At 42.2% G+C, this 17,054-nt stretch overlaps 1 protein-coding gene across 1 annotated transcript in view; it reads right to left on the bottom strand.

The window, feature by feature from the left end:
- Window positions 1–17,054, bottom strand: part of CACNG6 (calcium voltage-gated channel auxiliary subunit gamma 6) — a 730,930-nt gene that overhangs the window by 14,786 nt on the left and 699,090 nt on the right. The window contains exon 3 of the mRNA XM_044080421.1: window positions 12,773–12,910. Within this exon, the coding sequence (XP_043936356.1) occupies window positions 12,773–12,910 (138 nt within the window). The remainder of the gene's footprint in view (window positions 1–12,772; window positions 12,911–17,054) is intronic.

Below are 17,054 nucleotides of genomic sequence, written 5' to 3'. Positions count from 1 at the left end.
TAGGGAATATACAGCAAGATAAAATTAGCATTCTGGATATTTCCCTGATGGATATTAAAAGACACACTCCTATATAGGAAGGAAATGCACAATAATATAATAGTCCGTATCATAAGCCATCATCTCTTACATCTCAACAAATCACTGTGCTACGGAGTGCTTTTCAGAGCATGTAGAAACACAATTACCGATGCAGATGTTGAGATGGATAAACTAGATTTAAGACAGGGGTTCTTATCTAGGGGTTATTTTGATGAACATTTTGCTAACTGTTTTTAAAATAATGGATGGAGACATATGGTAATCTAGTAGGCAGCCCAGACAACGAGAACATTAAAAAGAGTAAGGGAGAAAAAGAGTGGTGGGAAAGATAAAAAGATGCATTTTGCAGTGTCATGTGGGGATTTTTCACCAAAACTACATGCTCACAAAGCAGATGATCGCATTCCAAAAGTATTGCTGCTACAACAACACCAGTATGAGCTGATCCTGATATCCGGAACCTATTTGCTTTCCAGCTATAGTAAGCATCTAGCTGAAATTCAGGCCAGTGTCAATTTATGTGCCCAGATATTGCAGCATAAATGTTGCAGGAAAGTTAATAAAATCAGAAATAATAATATACTGTGATGTTTTAAAATCTAGTCTGAAGAGCAGTCACAAATTGTTGCCTTCCAAGAAGGACATTCCCAGGTGTAATCAAAGGATCATAGGAGGTTACTAGGCTAATGGCCCTGGAGCCCTTACAAGCCTTCTCAAGAGTTTATCCCCAAAAAGGAAACCTCAGTCAGTACCTGTCACCCATGTCAATGAGGGACAAAGGTGGAACCCCTGGGACAATGTATGGTCTCCCATCCACTAATCAAGGTTGTGTTTGAAGAGGGCCAGTGAGGTACTCTGTTTGACATGTATGGGAAGTCTATTCCAGAGATGGGGCAGCCTCTGGGAAACAAATCTGTCTCTCCAGCAGGTTTTGTTGATGTCGCATATTAGATTTAGGCCTGTTGAGTGGGTAATGCGTGAGGAGTTAGACTTACGGATATGGAGCATCTCTAGCAGGCCATGGTCCAATATTGCTTTGTAGGTGAGACACAGATCACCTCTGAGCAATCTGTATGATACAGAGTAGAGTCATAGTAATTTAAGCCTGTCCACATAGGATAGGTGTCGGTGGCCATAGATTCTCTTTTTGAGGTATTTCTGTGACCTTTCCAGTTGGTGTAGGTGTTTGGAGAGGTACATACTAAATGGGGCGTTATACTCAATGATAGATCTAATAAGGGAGGAGTACAGAGAGGTAATAACCTCCTTTTTTCTGGATGCAATCCCTTTACTTATAAGATGAACCAAGTAAAAGGCTTTTCTGACCACTGCCGCAACATGATGGTCGAATGTGAGATTGTTATCAACCTGAGTACCCAGGTGTCTCACCACAGGTTGTGTGCTTAGTGGGTTGCCACTGATGTGGTAATCCGTAGGGGCCATGTTTTTGATGAATGGTATGATAATACTTTTTTTTTGTGTTTAAGTTAAGGCCATGATTTTGGCACTAGTTATTTGTAGCTGTGAAACCCTCTTGCTGTATGTTAACATCAACTGGGCAGTCAATGACAGCACCCAACTTACAGTCATCTGCAAACTTGGTCAGCCACAGGCCCTTTGTGTTTGCCTGGACCTCTGAGAAGTATATGCCAAACAGTAGGGGTCCCAGGACAGATCCCTGGGAACACCACTAGTGACAGGTCTGCTGTCGATGGTGGCAGCACCTATTTTGACCTTGTGGGTTCTATCTGACTAGATAGGGATTAACACCAACTTGTGTTAGCTTTTCGACGATGCCTGAGTGGGGGATTGTGTCAAAGGCCTTGGCCAGGTCAAGCTAAGCTGTATGTACTGACTTTCCCTCATCCGGGGCCTTGGTGGCAGTCTCAAAGAAGTCAACTAGGTTCAATAGGGAAGATCTGCTCCTGATAAATCTGAATTGGGTGGGGTTGAGTGCTTGGAGATTTCCTATGTCCTTGTTTATGAAATTATAATAATACGCTCCATGATTTTACAGATCAGACTTGTCAAGCTGATGGGGTGATAGTTTCCCGGGTCAGTAGTGGCACCACCTTTGTGCTAAGCGATGACAATGGCAGTTCTCTACTCTGCTGGAATGAAGCCAGTAGTTAAGGTGTGGTTGAATAGGGTGCTCAATGGCAAAGCTAGCTCTTGCTGGAGATGGTGCAAAATACAGCCTGGGATACTAGCAGGTCACATGGAAACTATGTTCTTTGCCTTGGATAGGGCCTTTAACACTTGATCTACAGAGATGTGAGGTGTGGGACAAGTATCAGGGATGGTGACTGGGCCTTTGGGGGTGATAAGGGGGTAAAGTTTGCACTGAACCTATCAGCCAGCAGGTTGGCTAAGTCAGCAGGATCAATGTAAGTGGTACCATTAAGTACTAGTTCGGGACAAATGTGGTGGTTCCTAATGTAACTGAAGAAGGACTTGTGGTTTCCCTTTGTTTTGGAGGCTAGTTTCAACTCATAATTGGCTTTGGATATTTTTATTAGTGATATAATTTGCTTGTTGAGGCAGAGGAGGGAGTTTTTCCAGTTTGGAATGTGTTCCTTTTAAGCCATGGACAACAGTCTCTTCCTTCTGTTGTAAATCCTGTTGATAGAGGATGCCCACCAAACAAGTTTGTGTTTCCTTGAGGAGCAGATTTTAGTTCTGTTGGGTATGGCTGAGTACATCCAGTTGTAAAAGTGCTTGTATATTACACTGGCGTATGTTCAGCTTAGTTGTCTGCATCATCTGAGAGGGGGGGGGGTGTGAAGCTGCTGATACCCTCCCTTAGGAGGTTGTAGTCAGCTTTCGAGAGGTTTTTTAGCCTGGTTATGGCTGGGGAGGTGTTGGATGGGATAGAAAGTTCAAATGAGACAGACTGATCATGTGATCTCACCTGGGAAGAACATACTATGGGAGTGGTGAAAGTGGTCACCCATGTTGAAGAGAACCAAGGCTAGTATGTTATCTCCCCTTGTGAGGGATAAGACCAGCTGATCTAGTGCATTGGAACTGATGAAATCAAGGAATCATTAGGTGAGTGCAATAGTACAGGAATAGTTCACCCAGTCTGTGGTGGGGTAGTTGAAGTCACCAAGGATCAGGGTGTTAGGGGGTACCTTGATGGAGTCATGTAGGTCCAGGTAGGAGGTGTGGGTATCCTGAGACAAGGAGGGTGGTCTATAGCTGGCTATAACTTGGATGGTGTCTTGCCAACTGTCACGTGCACTTGGAGTAATTCCAGTGCGTTATGTAGGTAAACCAGTCTGGAGATGTGCCTGTCCTTAATAAAGATAGAGAGTCCACCACCCTTAGTTTTTCCGACCTCATCTTGCATCAGAAAGTGCAAGGGTGCTTTCTGCAGCCCTGAACCAAGTTTCTGTGACTGCACAGACATCAGCATCTTCCAGTGTAAGGAGAGCCTCCAGTGAGTGCATTTTCAGATTAAGTCTTCTAGCATTGAGCAGCACACCCTTTAATTTGCTTTTTGACAGATCTTTTATGTTGGAAGATTTGTCTTTGGGGCATGGCCTAAAGAAAAGGCACAATGGGGGAGGGAAGACCTTTGGCCAAGATCCGGAACCCTAGGGGTGACAGGTGGAGACCATCTCTGGCAAAGCATCATGGCCTGTCAACCATGTCATTCCCGCAGACAGCTACTGGATCCCCTTAGAAAGACACCATAAACTAAGTCAATTGTTGAAGTCAAACATTTTTTGTTGGTATTGTGTTATTATTCTTGGTAAAGTTAGGATGCTGTTTATGGCCAGGGTCATACCTGCCTGGAGCACATATCCTGAGAGCTCAATCATGTCTCTCTTCATATAGTCCAGGGAGATACATCTCAAGTCATTCACACCAACATAGACAATGACAGAGTCATACTTGCACCTGTTGTGGAGAGACTTGAAGCCATGTGTGATGTGGCAGATTCTAGCACCTGACAAATAGCCAACTGTGACATTCTCCTTGTTGAGCCTGGCGAGGGGGGACATCAGTGTGTCTCACTATTGAGTCGCCAATGACTAGTATGTTTGGTTTATCGTTATACCTTGTGGGCTGCATTGGTTTATTGCTATGCCTAATGGGCTGTGTTTGTGAGACACTGGTGTGTTGACTACATTGTGTGATGTGGTTGATGTTGTGTGTGAAATGTTTGTGAATGTGTTTTGGGGATCTCCGTTGTTTAGGTAAGTTTTTGTTGAGGACCCCTGCATAGGTGGGTGTGTGGCTCTGTGATGTGGGTGGTGTGGTGCTTGTACTGGCAATCTTCTCTTTGTCAAGAGTATTGACTGTGGTGTGAGAGCACATGGATTCCAGCTTACCGATGTAGATGCATCTCTCGCAAGTAGAAGAATTATGTGCTAGGAGAAGTGGACTTTCCGTGAACATGAGGCAGTTGCTACACTGTCTCAGTATGCCAATGTCGACCAGGCTGGCAGGAGAAACTGATGGAAATTGTCCAGACATAGTGCTCTGAGTACTTGGCGGACTTATGGAGTTTGTCTGCAAAAACCCTAAATGTAAAATAAATGGCCTGAAGCACAAGTGCTACAACCAAAACTAAGATGTTTAGAATATTAATCAGGCTACTAACAAGCAGTAATAAGTGCAGAATAAGAGCATTTGTACACTTATGAGCACACAGAACAGCAAACTAAGATAATAAGGTAGAAGACAGTTAACTAATAGCTGAATAAAGTATAAATATCTATATATTTTTTTCCAGTGGAGAGGGAAGGAACAGAGCAGATTAAGACACTATAGGGGTTGTCCTTCTCAAGTGCTTTCTCTGTACACAGCAGAAGAGATGGAACTGGTATCTCTGAGAAAAATAAGTTGAAAATGTTTGCATGTATTATATGTATAAGCTTTGAATCTTGTTATGCCAAAAGATAATGAACAATGCAAACATTCACCAAAAATACATTCTTTAAGATGAAGAGTGCAAATGATCATTGAAAACACTATTGCATGCAGGAGAAAAAATATTACCATAAAATTCTAGTCACTTCAGAAGAAAAATGTTTCCATTGTTCTATAACCTCTGATTTATTTTACAGATTTAATGGGGATATTGAGAAATGAAGTTCCTCAGTAGGTGACTGAGAAACTCTGCAACCACCTATTTCTATTTAATTTGCATCTTTTTTGAAGAGGAAAAGTATTTCTACAGAAATATGTATACTAGACTGCTGCAGTTTCAGAGAATCCAGAGAATCCAGATTAACTCTAGAAGCAAAAGATATGCAGTTTACGTTGTTAGTAATTTAGGTACTTAACTTATGCCAGAGTTGGATTCAGCAGTAGGGGACCTAGGTAGCTACATAAGGCCTGCTGCTGGATGGGGGGGGGGGGGGCTGTCTCTACACCATCTTTAAAATAAAAAAAATGGAATTGTGTTAGAAAGAAAATTATATTTCCTTCAGATTTTTTTTTTTCTTGCAGTGCTCATTAAATTTTGGTGCTCAGCCTACAGTTTCATTACCTACTTCCAATGAGAGGATGCAGAGCCAATGAGAAACTTCCAGGACTTGGCATGATCTATTAAACTTCAAGTAGGGCAGCAGCAGGCTGAAGCAATAATGGAAGCAGTGCAAAGCATTTTTAGAGTCCAGAGCAGTGACAAGGAGTAGTACAGTTCTATCTTTATTTATTCAGAAGACGTTTTCCTCAGTCCAGAAGTGCATGGAGGAATCAGTATGGACATAGGTGTGAATTTGCAATTCTCCATCCATGGATCCATTTGCATTTGAAGAGGGCCAGGGAAGGGATCTGCTTAACATGAATAGGAAGCCTGTTTTCTTTCTTTTGTTGCAAAACCTAGTAATAACAGAGGTCCACCAGAGTGGCTTGTTTTTTGGTTTGACCTAGGGGTCTGGTACTGCTGTTTCTATGCAGTTGTTTATATGGTGATACATACAGGGCTTTTGTGTATGCCTCTGCATAGGTTTCTGCATTTTCAGGATTTGGGGGAAACTAGCTCTGCCATCCCTCAAAAGGTCTAATTTACCTTAAAGAAGTTTTTATAGCTTTTGTGGTTTGGTGGAGGGACTAGTTTTACCTTTAATTCAAGGGAGACCCACTTTGTGATCGGATCTTACCTGCAAGGACATCACAATGGGGGGGGGTGCAGCTCTCTATATTTGTGTGTACTGCATCTAGGATATTTGTTCCCCTAGTTGGAGTACAGAATAGCCGTTCCAGGGTGTTTACATGTTCAAAGTCAAAAATCTTTGAGTCTTTATGTACGCCTTCGAATGAATGGAAAGGTAGTTAGAATCACTCATAAGTATGGTTTTGATCTGAATGGTGACAGATTCTAATGACTTCAGTTATGATGTAACTGTTTCCTGGTTCATGGTGGGGGACATATAGCTAGCATGAATAAGGACATTGATTTTTCCCATGGTTAGTTGGACGTGGAATAGCTCAAGAATGTCATATTATTTGACCAGCCTTGAGGTGTGCTTATCCTTTATGTAGATAGATACGCCTCCACCTTCCACTGTTTCATGTTCAGTGGGTAGTCAGAACATACAACGTTACAGTAGTGCACTGCCAGACTACTGTCTGTGGCATTTCACCATGTTTCAGTAGCTACACATATGTTAGCATTCCTCAGGGTGAGGAGAACTTGTAGGGAGTGCATTTTCTTGTTGACACTCCTAGCATTGAGCACTAACACTGTTTTCTCATAGAATCCATTCACTCATGTCCAAAAATATCTAAAACTGTATCTTATAATATGGTTCCACTTACCAAATGGTTCAAAAATTTTACTACTGTCATCATATACTCCTGTAAACTTAATAAAGAATGGTAAATAATGTCCACCCACCATTTTAACCTTTGAGGCACTCCCATACAATAAATTCTGCTGTACAAATACCTACCAAATATAATGTAAACAATGCAATCTGTTACTCTGAATCAAAAGTGAAGACTGTCTATGTACTTCAGCACCAAATATCTAAACATAGCAGTGAACCATCATCTCAAGCATTTTCTACATTTTACCCACATATCTTTAAACATAGCATGATTTTTGCCAGTCATCATTTCTCTCTGGAGATTGATCTTTGAGGATATAAGATGATCAATTTCAACAATTGGCTTAAGTATTGGTGTCATTCAAACGGGATCCAATGCCTGTCAGCCTGGGATGACATGCTCGACAAGCCACGATGCTTCGCTAGGGACAGCTTGCACCTGTCACCCCTGGGCTTTTGGATATTGGCAAAGGCTCTTGCCACCCCCATAGTGCCTTTTTTAGGCAAGGCTCAAAAGACAAACCCACCTCCATAGGTATCACAAGGGATAAGAAACTAAGAGTAATGCTAATCAATGCCAGAAGTCTAAACCTCAAGATGCACGCACTCGAAACTCTCCTTAGTTTGGAGAACATCGATATCTGTGCAGTAACAGAAACCTAGTTCAAGGCTCCCGAGAGCACCCCAGCACTACCAGGTTATACCTCATACCATGCTTTTCGGCCCCAAAACATGGACCTTACTACAAAAGGAGGGGGAGTATCAATATTCGACAAAGATACCCACACCTCCAGGTTGGTGGCACAGCACGAAGCATCAGAGACTATCCATGTGCAACTAACAGTGGTAAAACTGCCTTCCAGTTTATAGCCTGTTACAGACTACCCTCTCAAACCCAGGAACCCCACTCAGCCTTCCTGAGAACACTGGAAAATATGAAGGTCTCTCCAAACACCATTATATTGGGCGACTTCAACTACCCAAACATAGACTGGGAGCATTACTCTAGCTCCAACACCCTAGCCCAAAGGTTCCTAGAATTTATAAACTCAAATGCTATGGAACAACTTGTTACCACTCCCACAAGAGGGGAAAACATACTGGACCTGATCATCACCAACATGGGGGCTCTATGCTCCAGACTAGAAGTGTAACCCTCACTGGTAAGATCAGACCATAAACTAATCTCACTGGATATTCACATCCCGACCCCACCCCCTGCCCAGAAAACCACAGTGAAAAACTTCTCTAAAGCAAATTTCACACTCCTCAAAACCGAGGTAGAATACTTCAAAGCCCCCGGGCCTGTGGAAAATATGGCTCAGACTGCAGAATCCTTTATAAACACATTCTATGAACACCTTCAGGAATGCATGGATCATGCAATCCCAAATAAAAACAAGACCCAATCCTACAAAGGCATGCGTCCTGTCTGGTGGACCCCAGCCATAAACAAACTATACAATAGAAGGAGGAAGCTACTACATGATAGAACAAAATCCCAAAAAGGGAAGGCATCTCTGATCAGTATTAGCAAAAAACTATGGGCACTCATAAAATCATCTAAGGCCAGCTTCGAGAGAAAAAATTGCACAGGACACTAAGGATAATCACAAGGCTTTCTTTAGTTATGTTAGGAACCTGGGTGGGAATTCCCAGATATGCTCAGAATTAGTTCAAAATGACAAAAAATACACCAAACCCACAGACATTGCCAACATCCTAGCTGACAGGTTCAGCACAAACTCCCCGCCCCACCAAAAGGGCAAATATCTATCCCAGCAGAGTGCTGCCCCCTGACATCTCAGATGCTCAGGTAAGAGCCGCCCTTTCCAAAGCAAAAAACACAGCATCAATGGGACCAGACGGTGTTCCGGGCTGTCCTACATGAACTCCAAGAAGAGCTAAACCCAAACATAAAACTACTGTTCAATCTCAGCCTTACTACAGGATATGTACCCAAAGAGTGGTGTACAGCAACAGTGGTCCCTCTCCACAAAGGTGGTGCCTCAACGGATCCTGGAAACTATTGCCCCATAAGCCTGACTAGCTTGGTCTGCAAAGCTATGGAAAGAATCATCATGGACCTCATAAATAAAGATATTGGGGACCTACAGACACTGGATCCTACCCAGTTCGGCTTTGTTAAGGTCAGATCCTCCCTCTTAAACCTGGTTGATTTCTTTGAAACAGTCACCAAGGCTATTGATGAGGGGAAGGTGGTCCACACAGCCTACCTGGACCTTGCAAAAGCCTTTGATACAATACCCCACTCGGGCATTATAGATAAGCTCACCAGCTTAAATATAAACCCCTATGTCACTAAATGGGTTGCAAACTGGCTCAAGGACAGAATCCACATGGTTAGAATTGCTGGAGCCATGTCAGACTCCAAACTAGTTACAAGTGGCGTCCCACAAGGCTCAGCCCTGGGACCTCTCTTGTTCGGTATATATTTCTCGGAGGTACAGGCCAACACGGAAGGACTGTGGCTGACCAAGTTCACAGATGACTGCAAACTAGGTGCCATAATCGACTCTCCAGCTGACACAAGCATCCTACAAAAGGGCCTTATAGAAACAGACAACTGGTGCCAGAGCCATGGTCGCAAGCTAAATGCCAAAAAGTGTATAGTCATCCCCTTTGGCAAAAACAAAGTGCCCACAAATTACCACATAGGTGGTAATCCATTAAGTACAGAAGAAGTAATTAGGGACCTGGGGACCCAAGTTGATAGCAAGCTCTCATTTGACAACCACGTGGCCAAAGTGGTTAGAAAAACATTTTATATAGCCCACCTAATCATGAAGGGATTCACATCTAGATCAGGGGAGGTCATCGTGCCTCTTTACTCATCCCTCATCAGGCCCATAATTGAGTACAATGCCCCTTTTGGGATGTACCTTACCAGACACCTGCAGCAACTGGAAAGACCCCAAAAGTACCTCCCCAAGAGGATCAAAGGGCTCAAACAGATGCCATATGCTGCCCGGTTAAAGAAACTCCAGCTCTACTCAGTGGCATACCGCCTGCTCAGAGGCGATCTGTGCCTGATGTATAAAGCCATGTCCAACCCAGAATTAATGGACATGCTGCACCTCAGAAAATCCAAATCCCATCGAGCTACGCACTCGAGAGACTTGAACCTCAGCACTGAAATAAATAGGACATGCTGGAGGGACAGATTTATAACCCAGAGACTCCCTTCACTCTGGAATAAAATCCCAGTCCAGGTTAGGCAGAGTCCCTCATTGACTCTCTTCAAGAGGAATCTTGATGAGTGGATAGGAGATCATAGGTTTACCCTGGGTATCACTTCTGTGTCACTGTTAGACAGAGGCACAGTATACTAACCTCGAAAAAGGGCACATCAAAATTCATTTAAAATGGGTAGCAAAAGCCAAACACACTCTGGCTAGGCTTATAAATGCCCTAGGGCAGATAGCCTAGTATGAACCTATGAACCTATAATAGTGCTTAAGTCAGATTCATAAAGGTCACATAACTTTTTCAAATTGAAAAACAGCCCTAACCTTCTGCATAAAGACATGCATCATCACATCATGGTTTTTCTACAAACTAATGAGGCTGTTTGGAGGAGAGGCATATACTGATTAGCCCTGTGTTCCCTCCCCCAAACTGTCTCAGCAAAAGCATTTATGCACCAAACTGATCTATATGGCTGCTCCTTGTACATCTTGGTAGTGAACATGGCTAAAAGGCCACATTCATCCATCGTGGAAGTGCTAAGTGCTGAGAAGTTTAATGGTGAGGTAGGGTTGGGAGGTATGTGTGCATGAGTGAATGCAAGGGGCTGCATGTGTGAGTGTATGTGTGAGTGAGCCTGGGAAATAGCAATAGGAAGGCTGCCTGGCAACTGTGTGTAGGTGTGTGTATGTGTGTGTATGCCTGCACATAGGTTGGTAATAAGGTAACTATCCCTGTGGGCTATTTTAAGCCTAGCCAATTCCCCCATGTGAGAATCAAACCCTGCAGCTTGTGTTTGTAAGGTAAGCACCTTAACCAGTATGCCAACTTCCCACAAATAATCAGCCCTGCCAAGTCTCGAACGCAGGACCCTGTACACTAAAGTCAGAGCAATGTACCACTACACCATGTGTGTGTGTGTGTGTGTGTGTGTGTGTGCGTGTGGGTGTCTGTCTGTGATAGTGTGCATGTGTGTGTGTGTGTGTGTGTGTGTGTGTGTGTGTGTGTGTGTGTGTGTGTGTGTGTGTGCGTGTGTCTGTGAGAGTGTGCATGTGTGTGTCTGCACATGTGTGTATGTGTGTGTCTAGGCAGATGGGTTGGAGTCGCTGTCATAGCTCCACACATTCCTAGACTAATGAGTAGAGTCTACAACACTGAGTCGGATGAAATGCTAGCCAAGAGGGATTACTCTTAATTCCTGTGCCTTAACAGTGCTATAAAAGTACAAGGGTCAGGGGCGGTGAGAACACTAGACATAATGGATTACTCTAAAGGTATCTTGCCTTAACAGCATCAATTTTCATGCCTTAACTGCATTATAACATTATGGAGACTGGGAGTGGAAGGAAATACTGGATATCAGGAAGTTGCTTAAAAATATAACTAAAAAAGAAAAAGAAATGCATATGAAGAAAGACATATGAATTGTGCACAAGGCCACTGCACTAATTGAAAAACTGGTGCAGCAGGTATATGTAGAAGTACAGGCATTATGCAATGTCTGCAACACATCATCACACAGGAGGGGGAGGAATTGGAAAAAGTTAGGCATACCACCCAACTTCATAAGGGTTTGCCCCACCATGACTTTACTGAAGGATATGTAATGTTAAACTCAAATGCTTGGCATTGTGCACTGACTGTAATTCTCCCTGAGGAAAGTGGGCAGCAGAAAATATGACATCATGGATGATCTGCAACCTGGACAAGTATAGGATAAGTGGTGAGTGTGCATGTCTCTATTTTACTACATGTTTATGTGTGCAAGTGTGACCGGTGGTGGTGCTTCTGCTGATCTGCACTTTAGAGTAGGTAATGTGATTCAGAAACATGTAAATTAGCACATAATGAGGTCTCTCCTCACTGCACCTAACATTTCTCTGAATCACGAAGTACTGTGTTGTAGTAAGAGGAACTTTTTACAATGGGCATTGTGGCTCATACTAGGCATATTATTGAATTCCTGGGCTTGAAAATAAATGATTGTTAATATTTTCCTTATTCACCACTTTATATTGTAATATATGGATCATTTTCATCTGTCTTAAACCCACTTAATTCGTCTCTTCTGCCATAAAGTGAATCATAAGAACTTGCTTTTTCAACAGGTCATTTAAAGATGGCCTTGTGATCATTCATTTTCTACCTCCACTGTATCTCAAATGGTGGCCTCTACAACTGAACATGCCATTTAGACGGCAGTCTTACCTCTGGCTACCACAATTACAGCTTTCCTTGATTTCTGCGCAAGCAACACTTTTTGTACATACAGTAGTATACTGCCAGCCCTGATTACTACTTTGTTTTACTGTATCATCACTTTTGAAAAAACAGATTTTTTTGAAAGAAATTCTTTGTTTAAAAGTCACTGTTGTTATTCACTTTATGCCTCAGTATATTACTAATGCAGTTTAAATAATGTAAATCATGGCCTGGTGTCACTTGACAAATATAATATCTAGTTTATAAATAATAATCAAGCCTTGTTTTTATTTACTAAAGCTTTAAGATAAAAAAAATCATGATTATCTTATGTGCATATATTTTTCAAGATAATCATTCTCAAAAGATGAATGTGTACGTAAATTGTTATTCCATATGCATTTCCCTATGAAGGTTTTCTGGACCTTCTTCCATGACAAAAGAGAAGCTGTTCACATTTTTACATGCAAAATGAAAGGTAAATGTTAAATGAATAGGATATGCCACAATTAAGGAAATACATTTAGACTCACCTGAGAGTAAAAAGCTGACTGAAGCAGGTTTGAGCAGGAACTCGACCTTTTTACTGAGGGCCATAGTGACACAGAGAGAACCCATTCCCATCATAACAATGCTGACAAGGGAAATTATTGCTGCTGCCATGTTCAACTCTGCCAAAAGTAAACAGAAAACAAGCATGGGGTTACGGTATGGAACTATACACAACGGTGGGATAAAAAGACAGAACAAGGGAATGGATTCTGTTATCAATGTTTGCTTAAGCTTTAATAATTACTTGGATGGAGCACACACAGACACACACACACACACACACACACACACACACGCACACACGCACACACGCGCACACGCGCACACACACACACACACACACACACACACACACACACACACACACACACACACACACACACACACACACACACACACACACACACACACACACACACACACACACACACACACACACACACACACACACACACACACAATCACCTGTTACTTAACTGAAATAATGCAAAGCTATTATATTCAAAGTATAGAATGAAACATCCAGTTAAAAAAAAAGTACTAAACTGTAAGATTTTCTTCCTGCATTACTTTCAGAGAAAATGCTGATATAGCTAACAGTAGCAGCAGCCCAGGAGTAATAAGCGTAAATATCAATAAATACAAACACGGAGAGCTCAAGCACTTTTCAGCACTTTTTTTATTTGTTTATGTAGATATTTAAATCATAAGTGACAGCTGAAAATCTGAATTAAGTTGTTCCATGGCCTGGGTCAAGATCTGTCATATTCCATGCACTGTTCATATATATATATATATATATATATATATATATATATATATATATATATATATATATATATATATATATATATATATATATATATATATATATATATATATATATATATATATATATATATATATATATATATATATATATATATCTATATATGAAAATTCAAATACTGAATGTTGGAATTTGTCCCTTCTCCACTGTTGTGTGATCTTGGAGGTGGTATATATAGTTAGCAGAGGGCGTGGGGGCCACATGAGGGGTGCAGGGGGCTTGCTCCCTGCATTAAAAATGTGTTAAGTATTTTGAATTTTCAGTCTTTTGGGATTCAGTCTTTTGGTTTGTCAGTCTTCTAAAATAGACCCATACATACATATAAATATATGGGTTCTATACAGTAGATTGAATTTTCACTAATTCAAAATAGTGCATGGAATGCTCACTGCAGCGAAAGTGCACTTAATCGAAAGTGCACTTAAGCGAAGTTCAGTACAACAAACAGGTGTTGTACTGAACTTCCATGCAGTACTCATGGACCTTAGGGTTAGGGCACGGGTCATAGTAATGGATAGCCCATAGGGCTATCCACTTACAATGACCCATGCCCTACCACTAAGGTCCGTGACGACTGCAGCGCAGTGAAGGACATAGCAATGTCCTCCACTATGGTGCGATAGTCACGAACCTTAGGGTTAGGGCATGGGTTAGGGTAAGGGGATAGCTTTACTAACTATCCTCTTACCCTAACCCGTGCCCTAACCCTAAGGTCCGTGACTCTCACACCATAGTGGAGGACATAGCTTGTTTTTTATGTCCTCCACTGTGCTGCGGTGTTTTCGGTGAAGTGCCCTTACGCAAAAGTTCACTTTCATTAAAGTGAACTTTCGTTCTTGTAATAGGAATCCAAATATACATATATATATATATATATATATATATATATATATATATATATATAATTATATATATAGATATAGATATATAGATATATAGATGCATAAATATAAAGATATAGATATATATGCAAATGTATCTATATATAGGTTCATAGGTTCATAGGTAGGTACTAGGCTATCTGCCCGAGGGCATTTATAAGCCTAGCCAGAGTGTGTCGGCTTTCACCACCCCATTGATTAATTAACTGAGCCTCTGTCAAGCAGAGCCAATGAAGTGATCCAAGGGGTGTACTTTCTGTTACCCATCCACTCGTCAAAGCTTCTCTTGAAGAGTGTTAGTGAGGGGCTCTGCCTAATGTAGTTAGGAATTTTGTTGGGGAGTCTGTGACAGGAATCTATCCCTCCAGCATGTTCTATTTATTGTTGTGGTGAGGTTTAGCTCACTAGAGCGCGTGGCTCGCAGTGACTTGGATTTCTTTAGGTGGAGCATGTCCATCAATTCTGAGTTGAACATGGCTTTGTAAGTCAGGCAGAGATCACCTCTGAGTAAGCGATATGCCACTGAGTACAGCCGGAGTTTTTTCAGTCGGGCTGCATAGGACATATATTTGAGGCCAGTAATCCTCTTATTGAGGTGCTTTTGTGGTCTTTCAAGCTGTTGGAAGTGTCTTGTGAGGTACATCCCAAATGGGGCATTGTACTCTATGATGGGTCTGATGAGTGATGAGTAGAGGGGCAGTATAACCTCTTTATTTCTAGATGCAAACCCCTTAGTAATTAGATGGGCAACATAGAAAGATTTCTTAACTACTTTGGCAATATGATTGTCAAAGGAGAGATTACTATCTACCTGGGTCCCCAGATCTCTTATTACCTCTTCTGTATTAAGGGGGCTGCCGCCTATGTGGTAATTTGTAGGTGTTTTGTGTTTCCCAAATAGGATGACTATGCATTTTTTGGCATTTAGCTTGAGGCCATGACTTTGACACCAGGTGTCTGTCTCAGTAAGGCCTTTTTGGAGGATGTCCGTGTCAGCCGGAGAGTCAATTATGGCTCCTAGTTTGCAGTCATCGGCGAACTTGGTTAGCCATAGTCCTCCTGTGTTTGCCTGTACTTCTGAGAAATATGTGCCGAACACTAGGGGTCCCAGAACTGAGCCTTATGGGACACCACTTGTGACTGGTTTAGAGTCAGACCTGGAGCCCGCTATTCTTAGTTCTGTCTGCAAGCCAGTTGGCAACCCATCTTGTGACATAGGGGTTTATGTTCAGGCTGGTTAGTTTTTCTATAATACCTGAGTGAGGAATGGTGTTGAACGCCTTGGTGAGATCAAGGTAGGCTGTGTGAACCACCTTTCCCTCATCTATGGCCTTGGTAACTGTCTTGAAGAAGTCAACCAGGTTTAGTAGGCATGATGTGCTCTTAACAAAGCCGAACTGGGTCGGGTCAAGTGTTTGGAGGTTCCCAATGTCTTTGTTAATGAGTTCCATGATGATGCGCTCCATAGCCTTGCAGACCAGGCAAGTCAGGCTTATGGGGCAATAGTTACCAGGGTCAGTTGTGGCTCCTCCTTTGTGGAGCGGAATAACCAGTGCTGTGTGCCATTCTATGGGCATGTAGCCTGTGGAGTTGCTGAGGTTGAACAGCGTGTTTAGGTGGGGGGTTAGTTCATTCTGTAGTTCGTGCAAGACGCAACTTGGGACACCATCTGGCCCCATTGATGCTGTGTTTTTGGCTTTTGAAAGGGCTGTTTTCACCTGTGCTTCTGTGATTTCTGGGACACTACACTTTTCTAGTATTGTTGTGGGCCCTTTTGAAGGTGAGAGGGAGGTGAAGTTTGCACTGAATCTATCTGCCAGTATGTTGGCAATATCAGTAGGTTTAGTATATTTTGTGCTATTTTGCACTATCTCAGAGCATATCTGTGAGTTGCCACTTAGATTTTTGACATAGCTAAAGAAGGCTTTGTGGTTATCTTTCGAGTCCTTGGCTATTTTTTTTTGAAGTTATCCTTGGATGATTATATGAGGGACCTTAGTTTCTGATCAGGGATGTCTTTCCTTCTTGGGATTTGCTTTTTTTCTGAACTAGTTTCCTACTTTTGGTGTATAACCTATTTATGGCAGGGGTCCACCAGACTGGTTTCCTTCTCTTAGGGGAGTGAGTCTTGGTTTTGCTAGGGAAGGCACGATCCATGCATCCTTGTGGGTACTCATAGAGTGCAATTGTAAAGGATTCTGCATCTTGGGCAGTGTTATCCTTTAGCATGGGGGCTGTGAAACTTACCACTTCTGACTTACATAAGGTGAAGTTTGCTTTAGAAAAGTTTTTCACTGTGGTTTCCTTGGTTGGGGGTGGTGGTGGGGTGTGGACATCCAGGGTGATTAGTTTATGGTCTGATCTAACCAGTGATGGGTTGACCTCTGGTACGGAGCACCTGTCGCCCATGTTGGTGATGACCAGATCCAATATATTGTGGCCTCTGGTAGGAGAGTTTACCAGCTGATCCAGGGCATTTGAGTTGATAAATTCCAGGAAGCGCTGAGCCTGGGAGTTTGTACTCAAGTAGTTTTCCCAGTTAATGGTAGGGTA

This window comes from Protopterus annectens, chromosome 1.part1 (assembly GCF_019279795.1).
Source record: "Protopterus annectens isolate FY-2018-M chromosome 1.part1, PAN1.0, whole genome shotgun sequence".
In the NCBI taxonomy this organism is placed as follows: Eukaryota; Metazoa; Chordata; order Ceratodontiformes; family Protopteridae; genus Protopterus; species Protopterus annectens.
The sequence above is the reverse complement of the archived record's forward strand: the minus strand, read 5'-3'. Positions and strand labels throughout refer to the sequence as shown.